General features: G+C 38.3%; 1 protein-coding gene across 2 annotated transcripts in view; it reads left to right on the plus strand.

The window, feature by feature from the left end:
* The window catches only part of Tulp4 (tubby like protein 4), a 318210-nt gene that overhangs the window by 227260 nt on the left and 75476 nt on the right, over positions 1-15474 (plus strand). For both annotated transcript variants that reach the window (XM_023712238.1, XM_023712239.1), the window contains exons 3-4: positions 7483-7611; positions 13553-13714. In XM_023712238.1, coding sequence (XP_023568006.1) covers positions 7483-7611; positions 13553-13714 — 291 coding nt within the window. The remainder of the gene's footprint in view (positions 1-7482; positions 7612-13552; positions 13715-15474) is intronic.

Consider the following 15474-nt stretch of genomic DNA (forward strand, 5'->3'; position numbering starts at 1 on the left):
GTTTCCTAATCCACTGTGCCAGTCTATTTCTCTTAATTGGTGAATTGAGTCCATTTACATTGATGGTTAGAATTGAGATGTGTTGACTTAAGATTGAGATGTTATTTACCTGTTGTTTACTCCTTTTTCTCCTGTGTTTAATTGTTTGCCATATTTAGTTGGTTGCTTCTGATCTCATTAATGGAGTTCTGATCATTTTGGTCCCTCTCTAGAACATCTTTCAGTAGCCTGTGTAAGGTTGGCTTTGTCATCATGAAATTCTTTAATTGTTCTTTGGCATGGAAGTATTTCACTTCTCCATCAAACTTGAAAGAGAGTTTTGCAGGGTATAGTAGTCTGGGCTGGAATTTGTTTTCATAGAGTACTTGAAGTACCCTGCTTCATGCTCTTCTTGCCTTCTCGGTTTGTGAAGAGAGGTCAGCTGAAATTCTGATGGGTTTTCCTTTGAATGTGATCTGTTTCTTTTCTTTAGCGGCTTTCCGTTTATTATTCTTGTGGTGGATTTCTGGCGTCTTGACTGTTATATGTCTCGGTTCTTTTTTAATTCGGTAAAGGTTATTTGGCCTTCTCTATGCTTTGGTTACCTGAATGTCAGCTTGTTTCTTCATATTTGGGAAGTTTTCTGCTATTTCTTCTGCCCATATTTTTTTGATGTTATTTGAGTTGACTTCTTTCTCATTGATACCTATTAGTCTCACATTGTTCATCTTTGCATTGTCTTGCAAGTGATGAATTATTTTTTCCTGCATCCTAGTTGTTTTTTAGAGATCTTTTCTTATCTGTTCACTGGCTGTACCAGCATCTTCAAGATCTGAAACTCTGTCTTCACTTTCATTCAAATGGTTTTGCAAGCTTGTGATTGAGATTTTATGTTCCTCTCTGTCTCTTTGACTCTGCTTCATGTGATCTATGTCTTTCCTGTATCATTCATTCAAGGAATCTGTCATTTTTCTAATCTCCTGTATTTTTTTTTATCAATGTATTCTTTAGAAGCAATTATTCTTTTACTGAAGAATTTTTTGGTTTTTTTTTTTTTTTTTCAGATTCGGTTTCCTCCCTATGTTTCTGTATTTCACTCTTTACTTCAGATGGTATGCGTTCAGAGAATTCCTTTTTTATTTCAGAAAATTATTCCACTCTGAGTTCCTCTATAACTTTCTGCTGTTGCTTTCTTACTTTGACCCTATTAATTCATACATCTGAGCTGAGCTAGTGTCCTCTGCACTTGTTCTGGGTGGGCATTGGGTTTCTTCCATATGTTTTTGCTTTTGATTCTTTACTGCAGATGCTATCACTTCAGGGATTTCTTTTTGCATTTCCAATCTTAGTTCCTCTATACCTTTGTGCAGCTGTTTCTTTATTTCAGAAGCTCTTGATTCATTGAATTCAGCTGTGTGATTCCCAATTTGTTCTGTTTTCGTGTCCTCTGCACTTGTTATGGGTGGGCTGATATTGCGTTTTGCTCCTTCTCATTGTCATTTTGTATTGCACTGTCTTCTGACCTTTGTTGTAGAGCTTTGTTGTAGGTGCAAGTATAACCTTAGCTCTTACTGAAATTCAGGTGCAGATCTACAAAGTTTGAATTTATCCAGCTTTTCTGGCTTGCGTCTGGCTGCTGTGCTCAGCTTCTTCCTGCTGCTGCTTGTGGGAGTGAACCTTTTGTGCCCCTCTGGCAAGATGTTCTGCTCCTGGAGTAGCTCGGTGGTTCTGTCCCCTACTCTCTCAGCAGGGACTGCAGCTGCACAGTTTCACCCCAGGCCTGTATGCCAGGCCTGAGCTTAGTCTGAAGGGGACAAGTGGAGTAGAGGGGAGAGGAAGCTCTCCCACACACTCATTGGGACTGGGCTAGGGCTGGATCTGGGGATTCCGAGAACGTGACAGAAGTTCTCACTCACTGGGTAGGAGTTGGGGGAACAGCAGAGTGGTGATGGGGGTCCCAAGGAGGTGGAAGATGGTCTTACCCACATTGTGCCTGGGTTTGGACTGGACAGTTCCTGTCAGCGCGGGGTAGCCGGAAGCTGTCCCACACACTCACTGGGCCTGGGCTAGAGCTGGATCTAGCTGTAGGTTTTAGAGAGAGAGAGAAAAACAAAGTATTCCCAGAGAATCTTAACTTTTCCTGGCTGGGTCATCAATGTGTGTTACCAGGTTTGAGGTTCTGAGGTCCTCTTATGGAGGTGTTTTCTAGGTTCTTGTTGTGTTAATTGAAGAACTGGTCAAGACAAGAGCACAAGGTTGTAAGGTTTTATATTTATTAAAGGTAGAAACAGAAACATGCTCTACCAAGTGAGTTTCTGCCAGTAAAAATAGGAAGAAAGGTATATTATATGGCTTGACAGTGAGGTACTTGAGCCAATTGACCAAGTATGGTGTTATACACCTGTAATCCCAGCCCCTGTGAAGTTGAGGCAGGAGAATTGCTGAGTTTAAGCCCACCTGGCCTACATAGTGAGTTCAAAGTCAACCTGTATTGCAGAGTGAGACCCTCTCTCAAAAAACATAACAAGGCTGGCCAGATAGCTTAGCTGACTAAAGGACCTGCTTAGGCAGAGCACAGCGGCCAGGGTTTAATCCCTGGTGTACTGTGTCAGCCCTGCCCCCACCCAGGGCACGTATAGAAGGTGATTGAAACTGGGTGCTGTGGCATGCACCTGTAATCCCAGTAATTGGGATGCTGAAAACAGAATCACTATAAGTCAGATCTATGAATTGAGATCCTGTAGACCCTGTACTAAATACACTAATAAATAAATAAATAATTAAGAATAAATAACAAAAAGCTGCAAATGACATTTGTTTGTTCTCCCTAAAAGTGGTTCTAGGTGTAGGACGTAAGTGACTTACCTGAAGCCTTAGGTTATAATCCAGATGGAGATTTTAGTGGTCATGCCTGTGTTTCTTTATCTTTAATAGGCTTCAATAATTATTTATTGATAACACTAACAAGGGTAGCGTAGTGACAAGCTGGTTTTTTTTTTTTTTTTTTTTTTTAAGTAATCAATGGCATAAGTCAAAACTTAACTCGTCTTTTATCTTTGTTTTCTTTTTTTCTTTGGTATCGGGACTTCAACTCAGGCCCTTAGGCTTGCCAGGGAAGCGCTTATTCTACTGAGCTATCTCCCCAGCCCGTCTTTTATCTTTTTAGTAGAAGAGCACATACTTCAGCTAACGCCCCAAGCCCAAAGTTGAGACCCAAATTAAACAGGAGTCCCATTTTCCTCTTAAAAGAGAGGAAAGCTCTGCCTTCACATGCCTGGTAGATTCAAAGCACCCTGCCATGTAATTCAGGCAACTGTAAATCCAGCTGGCCCCCTTGCTGGTAATTCCTCAATATTTGGGTATGTACTAATATTGCCAAATAGGCTGGAAGGATTTAGAGAACAGGAAATAAGCTTTTGGGAAATAAGACAGCAGCTGTAAACTGTAGACTGGGAGGAAATGAAAATGAACACTAGTTAAGGGAAACAACATTAGCAATTTCACTTCATTTTTAACCAAGAATTGTTGAAAAGACATCAGTCTCTAGTTTAGGGGCGTTACCCCTACTCAGTTAATCGAGGTAGAACTCTGAATGAAGAAATATGTGAGTGGGAACCACATTTCCTGTTACTACTGCATCTCAACTGGTTAAGAATTGAGAAAGGATGAAATTGAGTCTGAACATTTCGTTTACCCAACAACAGCAACTGTGTTGTCATAAGACCAAGAAATTGTTAATTTAACGTTAGAAAAAAATTTAAAATATTTTTTACCTCTGCTCTTTTGTATTTGTGTCATGCTGTGACTATACAGGCTGTTTTCATGAAGAGGAGTGTGTGTGTGTGTGTGTGTGTGTGTGTGTGTGTGTGTGTGTAAGGTCTCACTACGAAGATTGGACTCATGGTGATCCTTCTGTCTTCTGCCTCCCCAGCACTGGTATGACAGGCATGTGTCACCACGCCTGGACTGTGTTGCTTGCGGACTCAGCATGCCCCTGGGGCAGGACCAGGGTGGCATACAGGACCAGAGGTCGAATCCTGGTCCCTGTGCTTGCCAAAGCAGGCACTTTGTCCACTGAGCTATCTCATCAGCCCATGAAGAGGAGCTTTGTTGATGTTAAATGAACAACTCTACGTGCTAAAGCTATTAAAGGCAAAACATAGAAAAATGTAAACTCGTCTTTGTCCTCTTGAGACAGGATACCTTGTCATCAATGCTATTTTACAGAGAGATTCATAGTAATTACATGCTCACTACATTAACTTAAGGAACTTGTAATTTTAGAGCAGGTCAGTCATAAATATCATGTTCTTATTTTTGTATTTCATTTTGTACTAGCCATTGTGAATGACATTAATGAGTGTGGGCTTCATTGATTAATGTTTGTCTGTAGAGAGCAAATTGTAGCTAGATACACATTTGTGGATGATAGTGTCTGGACCAAATCACTGTTGGATCGGAAAGAAATTTATTAAATTGACTATTATTGAGTGTTTGGAAAGTCTAAACTACAAGACACAACATCATTGTCATTTAGAGATTTCCATTATTGTTGGGTCAATTTTTTAAAAACAAAATTAAGTCAGTAATTGTAAATAGATTGTTTTTAAACTAGGCTTAAATAAATGAATCTTAATTTGTTGTTCTGTTATCCTATTGAAGGCCTGTACTGTGTAGGTTTACAACTCTATATAATTGTACACAGAATACTTTATATTAATCCTGTCTGATAAGCAGAACTCCTTGGAGTCAGAGATGTTCTAATTTCTATCCTTAGTGTCTGACAGTGTCTGATTCATTTTGGGCAGGCAGGTATGTAGAATTTACTGTCACTAAAATGCATTTGGGAGTTTAAAATCTACTTGAAAAAGCTTTTAATACCTTTTATAGTTTTAAAGATACAAATTAACAAGGATTGTAACTTCTAATTGTTTATTAATCATTTGATGAGGTATACCCAAAACTGCTGTGCCTGTACTTGAGGAGGAGCACACCTAGCCCTTTCCTCATCAGCACTGCATTTATAGGTTGGTAACTGCAGTGGGCTGTGCCAGCTCTGCCCCTGCAGAATTGAGCCAGTGCAAGGAAGAGCTTTTCACATGGATATGTGAATAGGTAAGGCTACCTGGGAAGTTTTTTGTGTTCTCATCCTTGCAAATAAGTGTGATAATCCATCAGCCTCAGAATTTCCTCTGATTTTGCAAAGTTTTTAAAGATATGGTACCCTTTTCTTTGAAAATCTGAGAGTTTTATTATACATCAGTGATATCACTAAGTGTGTTACACCGATGCTGGCTCAAGGCAAACTAAATCAGACCATTCATAGGAGTCTCTCCTAGCTTGCTAGCACCCTGGACACATATTTAAAGACCTAAAATCATATATGTCAGTTACAGAATTTTAAGAAGTTGTTCTGAAAGCAGGAAGTGTGCTTTGGTCAGATGGGCATAAGGAGGGTTCTGGGTATAACTATGGAAGTCCTTGACCATCAGTCCTAAAGCTTAGCTCCTATTTCAGAATCTTAAGTTAGAATTTCAAAACTGTTTAAATTGCCATTGCATTTTCACAGTGCTTATGATGAGTTTATTAGGCACAGAGTGCTGAGAGTACACAGGGTTCTCTTCTTAATGAATAGCAAGACTATAACTTCTAATCGATGGTAATCCCTTTTGACTTACATGTCAATGGTACGCATGTGTTTGTGGGTATTCTTGCTTCCTAGTTTGACTTTTAACTTACTGAGGGTCCAACTCAGTATTAGCTATATAGTATCAGTGATATAAGTGTGTGCTGAATGTCTGACTAAATCAGTTCGTGTATTGCCATCTGGATAGGCTGGCTTCGGGAACGCTCATCATGGTCAACTTTGAAGTACTGTGTTGGTTTTGAGGCTCATAGTCTTGTGGCACCAATCCGAACCTTCATTCCCTTACAGATTTTTATTGGGCTTTGTGAAGGATGACCTCAAACTTCTCAGCATTTGCTTATTCACACAAACTGTGCCAGACTTTCTACCTTTTTAGATAAGTGAAAGATGAAATTGATTTGCCTATATTCAAAATTTTCTAAATTTAATAAGTTCTGTTACTCACAAAATTTGAACCTTAATACTTCTTCAGATCTCCTGTGGTAAATCTTAAAGCATGTTAAATTTTCTCTCTTTTTTAAAGAATGTATTTAGTACAAGGTCTACAGGGTCTCACTACATGGATTGGAGTCATAGTGATTCTAAAGTTTTCAGCCTCCCAAGCACTGGGATTATAGGTGCATGCCACCCTGCCTAGTCTCAATCACCATCTCAGCATGCCCCGGGATGGGCACGGCATGGCACGCCAGGGATCAAACCCTGACCACTGCGTTCTGCCTAAGCGGGCGCTTTAGTCCACTGAGCTGTCTGGCTGCCCCAAAACATCTTAAACTTTCCATGCTTTTTTCCATATTGGTTCTGTTTAGATGCTGAATTATTTAGCATGAAGGAAGTCTGGGAAAGATAGAAATGTTTATTTTTGGCAGAAGTTGGAATAAGAATTGTCTTGGTTACTTTTCATTTGTTGCTAGGACAAAATACCAACACCCAAAATGAAGGAAGGAAAGATTTAGCATACAGTTAGTGGAGGTTTCAGTCCATACTCCACTGGCTCCAGTGCAAACAGCAGCAGTTCATGGCGGCAGAAAACTATGAAGAGCAGAGGAGGAGCAGCCGCTACAGCATCCATCAAGACTCTCTCTCGGGCCAGGGAGATGGCTCAGTGGAATAAGCACTTCACTGGCAAGCACAAGGGCCTGAGTTCAATCCTGGTTCCTCAAAAAAAAAAAAAAAAAAAAAAAAAAAAAAGACTCTCTCTTCTATACTTACTCGAAGACTGGTCCTCCACTGTGAAGATTGGATGTCCTCTGAAGTGATGTGGCTATAGAGATCAAGCTCCTCCAAAGTGGCATGGCAGTGCACTGGTGTGGCGAAGACCAGAATTATTCCCAGGAAGTGGGATGCAGAAGCTTTCCTTAACTCCATTATGTACCCTTTTTGTGCTGAGTCACTCTGGATCAGCCCCCCCCCCATTCCCCAGGGAGTGAAATTGACAAGAGGGATCCAGCAAAGCTTCTGACATCTCAAGTTGACACAATGTATCAACCACCACAAGAACTTTTTTTGGGGTACTAAATAAATGATGCTGTCATTTAAAAACATAATAAATTCTGTGGAAATCATTTCTGTACAATACAGGTTTGGCAGATGAGAGATTGTTGCATATTTTTAAAAGCAGGTACTTTACTGGGTTCAAGTGGTCCTCTAACTTGATAGCAATGGCCATAGTACCCTGGCAGCCTTGTCTTTGTTCAGGTGTCTGCTATTTGCCAGGAAGCCATGTCAGGTGTGTCTCAGTCCATTCCTTGACTAATCTCAACATTTTCCCTGAAAGCTTTTCTGTGACTAACTGCATTCTGTTTCACTCTGGAGTCTGAACATTTTGAGGAAATAATACTGACCCTGTGGTTTCCCAGGTTGTTCTGGTGAGATGGAATGAGCCATACCAGAAACTGGCCACATGTGATGCAGATGGAGGAATATTTGTGTGGATTCAGTATGAAGGCAGGTGGTCTGTGGAACTGGTCAACGATCGAGGGGCTCAGGTGAGTAGGCAGCAGACCTGTTGCAATGAAAGTACACTAGGCAGAGTGTTCTAGAGCATAGGAATTAGCATTGCACAGCTCTGGATCTTTTGTGAATAAAGTAGAAGAAAAATAAGTAAAATTAGAACCTTGCTTTTCATTCAGCTTGAGTCACTTGATAGAAAGTAAGAGTGTGAGATCATACCTCCACTTCCACAAGGCTGCTACTGTGAGAACTGTCCAAGCTATAAGGATCTGTGAATCATTTTTTACCCAGTGTTGTGCTTAAATGTCAAATTTAGATCCTTTGAAGTGCTTCTACCTTATCACTTTTTTGCGCCCTTTTAGAATGTGTTTTCTCCGAGCTGTGATCTTTATACTTCTCTCACTGAGAGCACCACCTGACTATTACAACCTACTCAACAAGTGAAGATATTCACTTGTTCTAATATTCATTTCTATTGATTTTAATTAATAGGGGCACCTATTGTCATTTTCTACTCTTCCTTTCTGATACAGTTTGTCTCTGCTTTGTGGAAAATAATTGCTCCAAGGATACCCTGCTGAGCCATGCTATTTGTAAGACTGCTCCATGGATTGTTCTGGCTTGTAATACAGCTTCTCCTTCAGTGTATGGGCTGCCTAGCATGCATGTTCTTAATGACAGATGCTGGGGCAAACAGTTCTTCTTGTCACTCTTAGCTCTCCCAGAATGATTGATTCCCCTGCGTCTTTTCAAAAGACAGGATTCTTATCCTCCTCTCCCCTGTCTGCTGCTTAACTAAGTTTCCCAAGTCTGAAAGCTACAAACCAGTAAAGTGACATAAAATTGCTAGAAATAAAGGTACTGCTTGACAGGGAGTAAACTGGGCTGAAAGTTTCTGTAAAGTGTCATCACAGAAGCAAAACTTATCTCTCTGTGAAGACAGAACAGTCTTTTTTGTGTGTTTATTTAGTAGGTAAACAACAATATTGACTGGTTCTGATAAAGCACACCTCCTTGGGGTGAGAAAAATAGGGGGTAACACCTTCTTGAAGGAGAGCTACATGTATGGAAATCTCTATGACCATGAAAAGTTTAGGTCACTTTGAGAATGGATGAGCAGGAGCTTTGACATTAGACAGCATAGTGCAAAAATACCTCATGACTTCTAAGTTGGAGGTATTTCATTTTTCCATGCCTGAGTTTCCTCACGAGAGTGTATATGAAAAGCGCTTATATCCCTGTCTGCACATAGCACCTCTAGTAATGCATTACTATAGTATCTACAATACTTTGTAATACTGCTACCTCATAGCCCCCCAATGCGGGCCCACCTGCCTTGAAGCAGTATCATATAGTCTCGAAAACAAATTTTGGGCCTGAAGACAGCAAATTTTCATGCTTTTCTGAGAAGTGGACAATTCTCTTGAGGTTTCCTGTAGTGTTTCTAACATAACTCTCCCTTTAACCAGATTATAAGATTCTCTTCCCTAGAAAAGCCAGTGGTGGGGTGAGACTTATCTTGAGGTTTAGGATGTGGCAAGAACCGTAGAAGGAAAGGAGAGCTAGGACACATGCCAACTATGTGCTTGGCTTTTTTCATTTATTTCTTTCAGTCTCCATAGGATCCCTATTCTAAAGATGTTATACTACTAGAAGAGAAAGGATTCAGGGAGATCCAGTAATTTGCCCAAGAAAGTGCTTGGGTAGCAAAGCCATAATTTAAACCTTGGCTTGAGTCCAGAGTGCTCCAACATACCGTCTTATTCTCAGGCCAAAAAACAAAACTCCACTATTTTCTCTTTGGCAGAAAATGCCACCTATTCATAGTATATACAGAAATGCTGACACTTTATACTGTTTAAGAAGCCTGTTCCACCAGCCAAGCAGTGCCACTGCCACACAGTTTTCTCCTGGCAGCAGCCTCTTTGAGCAGGTGGTCCCTGTCATCTCCATAGTGCAACTGTGTGGTTGCCACCACTCGTCATATTCTTCCATGTTTCTTTCCACTGAGAGTTTGAAGGAGACAAACATGACAGAAACCAGAAAGGTAGGATGAATGCAGTCCTGGAGACAGATGAGTTTGTGTGGGCCATAGAACATCTGGTAGTATCCTGAGCCTCATAAATGCTTATTATCTCTGCCAGATTCCACTAAGAAATCTCTGTCTTGTGTCCTGAATCCAGTTTTAGCTAATTTTATTGTTTAGATTTTGATTCTTAAAATTTGACCCACTGAACAGCTGTGATGACTATATGGGCTGGGGGTGGGACAATTTGTTTGCTTTTCATTATGTTAAAATCAAATATTATCTGAGTAAAAGAAACCACACGCAGGAGATGTTGGAACACTGATCAAGGCAGTGGAGGCTGTGCTTATTCGGAAAATTACGTGGAGGAAAGAACAGTTCTGTGCCTTATAAGCAAGTTCAGAGAAATCTTTTTAAAGAAATAATAGATGATCCTTGCCTTTCATTGTCACAAAATAAATCAAATATTTGAGAAATGCTAAGTAATGCCATAACTTTTTTTCAGGAAATGATTAGGAACCCTTCATTTGAAAAATGAGTCTGGAACAGTACATACATTGTTTTATAGTGTTAGTCACTGATGATGGCTCTGCCAGGCATACACATTCTGAGACAATCTAATGAAAAGCTGCGTTGGGCAACAGTGTGATTAAGCTGCTATTCAGCTCAAACACTCCACATGTGAGAGCTCTCTTTAATAAAGCAAGAGCATTATAACCTTCTGCAGTTGAAAACAACCAAAAGGAGGAGCATTTTGACTATCTCTTGCCCCCAACATTTAGTGCTTGTCTACCTCTGTTTTGTTTTTCCAGTTGTGATATATTACTATCACTTTATTCTGATAAGTCCAATTACATCATGCAAACATTCTGCATGCCCTAGTTTCTATGAGATTACTAGTGCTTTATTTTTGTTTTTTTAAAAATCCCTAACGTAGAACAAATAAAAGTAAGAATAGACATGTAGGATTATATCAATCTAAAAAACTTTTGTATAAGCAAAAGAATAAGAGACAACTGCAGAATGGGAGAAAATGTTTGCAAACCATACATCTGACAGTTAATGTCCAGAATTGTAAAGTACTCAGTTCATCAGTGGAAAAAAATAAAATCCAAACACATCAATTAAAATTGGCAGGAGATAAAGTAAAATAAAATAAAACAGCAATGTACTTTCAACATAAAAGTTGAAAGTAGCTGGGCATGATGGCGCACACCTATAATCCTGGCACTTGTAAGGCTGATGTAGGAGGATCACCATGAGTTAGGGGCCACCCTAGGCTACACTGGGTTCAAGGCCAGCATGAACTACATGGTAAGACACTGTCTTTAAAAGAAAAAAAAAAAAAGTTGAAAGTAGAGCAGTACTTACCAGAGCAAACTTTTTTTAATAGCAGAGCAGCTATTCCAGAGGTATATCACAAATCCATGACATTTTTTTTAAATTTCTTTTTTAAAAAATATATTTAGTGCAGGGTCTACAGGTTCTCACTACATAGATTAGACTTGTAGTGATTCTTGTTTTCAGCCTCCCAAGTGCTGGGATTATAGGGGTGTACCACAACACCCAGTCTAAATTGCTGTCTCCGCACGCCCTGGGGGACTGGGCCATTGTGGCATGCTGGGGATCAAACCCTGGTCCCTGAGTCTGACTTAAGCAAACACTTTAATCCACTGAGCTATCTGGCCAGCCCCATGACATTATTATGATGGAGACATTGCTTATTACTTAGCACGGATCCTTAGCCCCTATTGAGAAAACAGCCAAAACGTGTATGACTCTGCTGTTTGTTCATTTATTTTTTTGGGTCTTGAAATGTGGTATGTCTTGCAATACCAGATTTGAAGGCAAGTTGAGTTTTTCCAGTTACAAGCAACAGTGAATAGTAATGTTTTGTTTTAATAGTAATGTTTTGTTAGAAAGGATTTAAAAGAAACAAAAAGTAATATTAACTAAAAAGTTAAGATTGTAGAAATAGAACCCCTCCAAAGAAAACACTAATTAAAATAAATGTAAATGGACTAAATTCACCAATAAAAGTATTAAGTTTAACGTTATGTAGTTGAAAATCTGGACATAGGCTATTAAGAGCTACATTTAAAATTTAAGGCTGAAAAAATAAATAAAATAAAATTTAAGGATAGCCAGGTGTGGTGGCACATGCCTATAATCCCAGCACTCAGAAGGTTGAAGTGGGAGGATTACCATGAGTTTGAGGCTAACTTGGGCTACATAGTGAGTTCAAGGTCAGCCTGAACTCAGAAAGCAAAAACTCTTATCTCAAAAAACAAACTTAAGGACATACACAAATTTAAAATAAAAGTATGAAAAAGATACATCTGGTAAATGTCAAAGGAAAAATAAAGTTGTTACAGCCATATTAGTATTACATAACATAAAGATAAATTATACACTTACGAGATAGTATTAAATGGGGCATTTTACATTTTAATACATGTGCTTTTATTAAAAATACCTTCAGAATATTTTTTTCAGAATATTTTAAAGAAACAGATAAAACTGAAAGGAAAAGTTGATAAATCTATTAAAATACTAAAGTTTCAACAGTAAGCAGCAAAGATGTAAAAGATTTGAGTATCACGGTTAACAAAATTCACCTAAAAAATGTGTACAGATTTTTTATATCTACTTATTAGAAAGTATGCATTTTTCCACCTGGGTAAGAGAGTCTGCAAACCTTTTTTGGGAAGGGGAAGCTAATGACTATTGTATATTTTGTGGATCAGGAGCCAAAATCAAGTATGTTAGTATATTAAGAGAAATCAAATTTTTAAAAAACTGATAGAATTAAATTTATAGACATTAAAATTGCATTACATGTAATTTCTTAAATAACAAGATACCATCCTGCTATTGATTTTTTTTCCCTAAACCCCTTAAGACCATTCTTAGTTTGTAGGGTATATAAAAATAGGTCACAGGCCAGGTTTGGCCTTTCCCCAATCTAGACATAAATAAAACCTCAGCAAATTTATAACAAGTATTATGATTGTAGACTCTGATCTCTGCATAGTGTGACTGGATTAGAAGTTTACAGCAAAAGAAAAATTTAAGAAACCAATGCATGTTTGGAAACTTATAAATGATTAACAGTAAATTTAACATTTATAAAACACTAGCTATGAATGATCATAAAAACATACCAAAATTTGTAAGTGGTAATATGAGGGAAACATGTAGCCTTTAAAAACTTTTTTGCAGCAGAAGCGATTAAACTCAGGGTTTTGCATATGCCAGGCAAGTACTCTACCACTGAGCTACATCCCAGCCCATCCTTAATTATTCACATAGTAGTCCACATTATCCACAAATATACAAAGATAGTATAATATTGGGAAATCCATAGAAATAATTTAACAAAATAGAGTAAAAGTATGGAAATGCTCATTGGAATATATGCAATAAATGCACGTATTCTTTTCTTTCATTTTAATCTAGAGAATATTGTTAGCCAGACTGCAAAGGAATATAATCAGAAATTAGAGCTTTACCGGATTGGTAAGTGACTAACAGATATTAATGGAGGACCTGTCAATAATTGCAAAAATTAAGACTGTATAACAGTGGTTTAAAAAAATGATCCTCAGGCCAGACATCCTGTGATCATTCTTGGTTTTGCCACTCCACCCTACTGTGTGACTAAGAATAAGTCTTTTAGACCCTTTGCTGTGCCTTAGTTTTCTCTGTACATTGGGTGATAATACTTACACAGATGTTGTGCGCCTTTGAGTTCATAAAGCATGTGCAGTAGTGCCAACACTATATTTCATTTCAGTCATTTTTATTGTTTTTCAAATGCCTTTTATATGGTTTTCTTTATGTCATCTTGATCTCAGCCAAAAGGCTAACTTAATGACTATAGGCTTTGACAAGGTGTTTTTTCCTTCTAGATTATAAACTGACTTCTCTTATTCCCGTGTGTCTTGAAGGTGAGTGATTTCACGTGGAGCCATGATGGTACTCAAGCACTTATTTCATATCGCAATGGGTTTGTCCTGGTTGGTTCCGTCAGTGGACAAAGACACTGGTCATCTGAAATCAACTTGGAAAGTCAAATCACATGTGGCATATGGACTCCTGATGACCAACAGGTAATACCTTTGTATGTGAGTAATACTGAAGACCATGGGGGCTTAGAAGAAAAAAGGTAGCAAGAGAGAAAAAGGTGGTGCAAAAATATCTTAAAGAATCCCAAAAGAAACTGGGAGTGATGGTTCACACCTATAATCTCAGCACTTTGGGAAGCTGAGACAGGAGGATCACAAGTTCAAGCCCAGCCTGCATAATTTAGCCACTTAGTGAGACCCTTTCTCAAAAAAAAGGGCTGAAAATGTAGCTCAGTGCAAAAACCCTGAGTTTGATGGCCAGTACCAAACCAAACCAAACCAAACCAAAAATTAAAGGAAAGAAACCAAAACTATCCATATAAAACTTAAACATTAACATTTAAATTTTACAAGGTATTCATATAAATTTGTTTTAAAATCACATGAATAGTCAAATTGATAAACGGATAATGAATATAACTAAGTAATTCATAAAAGAAGAAATTCAGGGGCTGGTGAGATAGCTCAGTGGTCTAAAGTGCCTGTGTAGGCAAGCTTAGGCAGGTACAGGGGACCGAAATTCGATCCCCAGCACCACATACTGCCCCAGTCCCCACCTCAGGGTGGGCTGAGCTGGCCAAAAAAAAAAAGAAGAAGAAATTCAACTAGTTAGTAAATGTATAGTGAAAAAGTTTTCATTCTTTGGGGAAAATATAAAATTAGCACAATGAGGGTATACTTTTCACTAATTAACAAAAAGTAAAATGATGCAGATTGTTTTCTGATTATTGAAAAGAGCCTTCTCACTCATTGCTGGTAATGTGTATTAAGACCTTGCTAAGTAATTTGGCAAAATATGTCAAAAGTCTTACAAAGTATTCACTTTCGTAACATACTTTGGTAATTTATCTAACAGAAACAAGTAGGGCTGGGGAGATGGCTCAATGGAATAAGCACTTTCCTGGCAAGCACAAGGGCCTGAGTTCAATCCCTGGTTCTGCCAAAAACAAAAAACAAAAAAACCAGTACTAAAAGAAACAAGTAGAGTCAAGCTATAATCATTAAAGTATTGCATATGATGATAAAATTTTTCAGTGGCCTTCTTGACTAAAAAGAGAATGATTATGTAAAGTAACATAACTACTGAAGAGGATACAGTAAGACAAATTATATAGGTTTTGATTATGAAGATGATGTAATCAGAAAGAGCTTTTAGGGTATTAAAAAATCAGACTACAAAATAGTAAATGTGGTATGTTGTTGCATTATAAAACAACATTTGCACACACACATATGCACGTACACATGCAGAAAGACTTAGTCACATGGTAAAAAAATAATTGGAAAAAGATGAATCAAAATGCTGCAAATAGGGGCCGGGGAGATGGCTCAGTAGAATAAGTGCTTGCCTGGCAAGTGCAAGGGTCTGAGTTCAATCTCCGGTTCCACAGGGGGAAAAAAAAAAAAGCTGCAAGTAGCTGGGTGTGGTGGCTCCTGACTATAATCCCACCACTTGCGAGGCAGAGGCAGGAGGATTGCTGTGAGTTTGAGGTCAGCCTGGGCTACATAGCAAGACCTTATCTCAAAAAAACCCTACAAATAGTTATTTTATGGTAATGAATCTCCATTTTAGTTCATTTTCTAAAATGTAATTTCAAAGTTTTATCATAAAATTATATTGATAATTTTCAAAATATAAGAATTGCCTAGTTAAAAATCTTTGTAAACATAAAATTTATTTTCCAACTATGACAGATTCCATAAAATGCCAAAAAATTTTATGGAGAGACATAATTTTTTTTTTT

Source organism: Octodon degus, unplaced genomic scaffold (assembly GCF_000260255.1).
Source record: "Octodon degus isolate 3935 unplaced genomic scaffold, OctDeg1.0 scaffold00024, whole genome shotgun sequence".
Classification (NCBI taxonomy): domain Eukaryota; kingdom Metazoa; phylum Chordata; class Mammalia; order Rodentia; family Octodontidae; genus Octodon; species Octodon degus.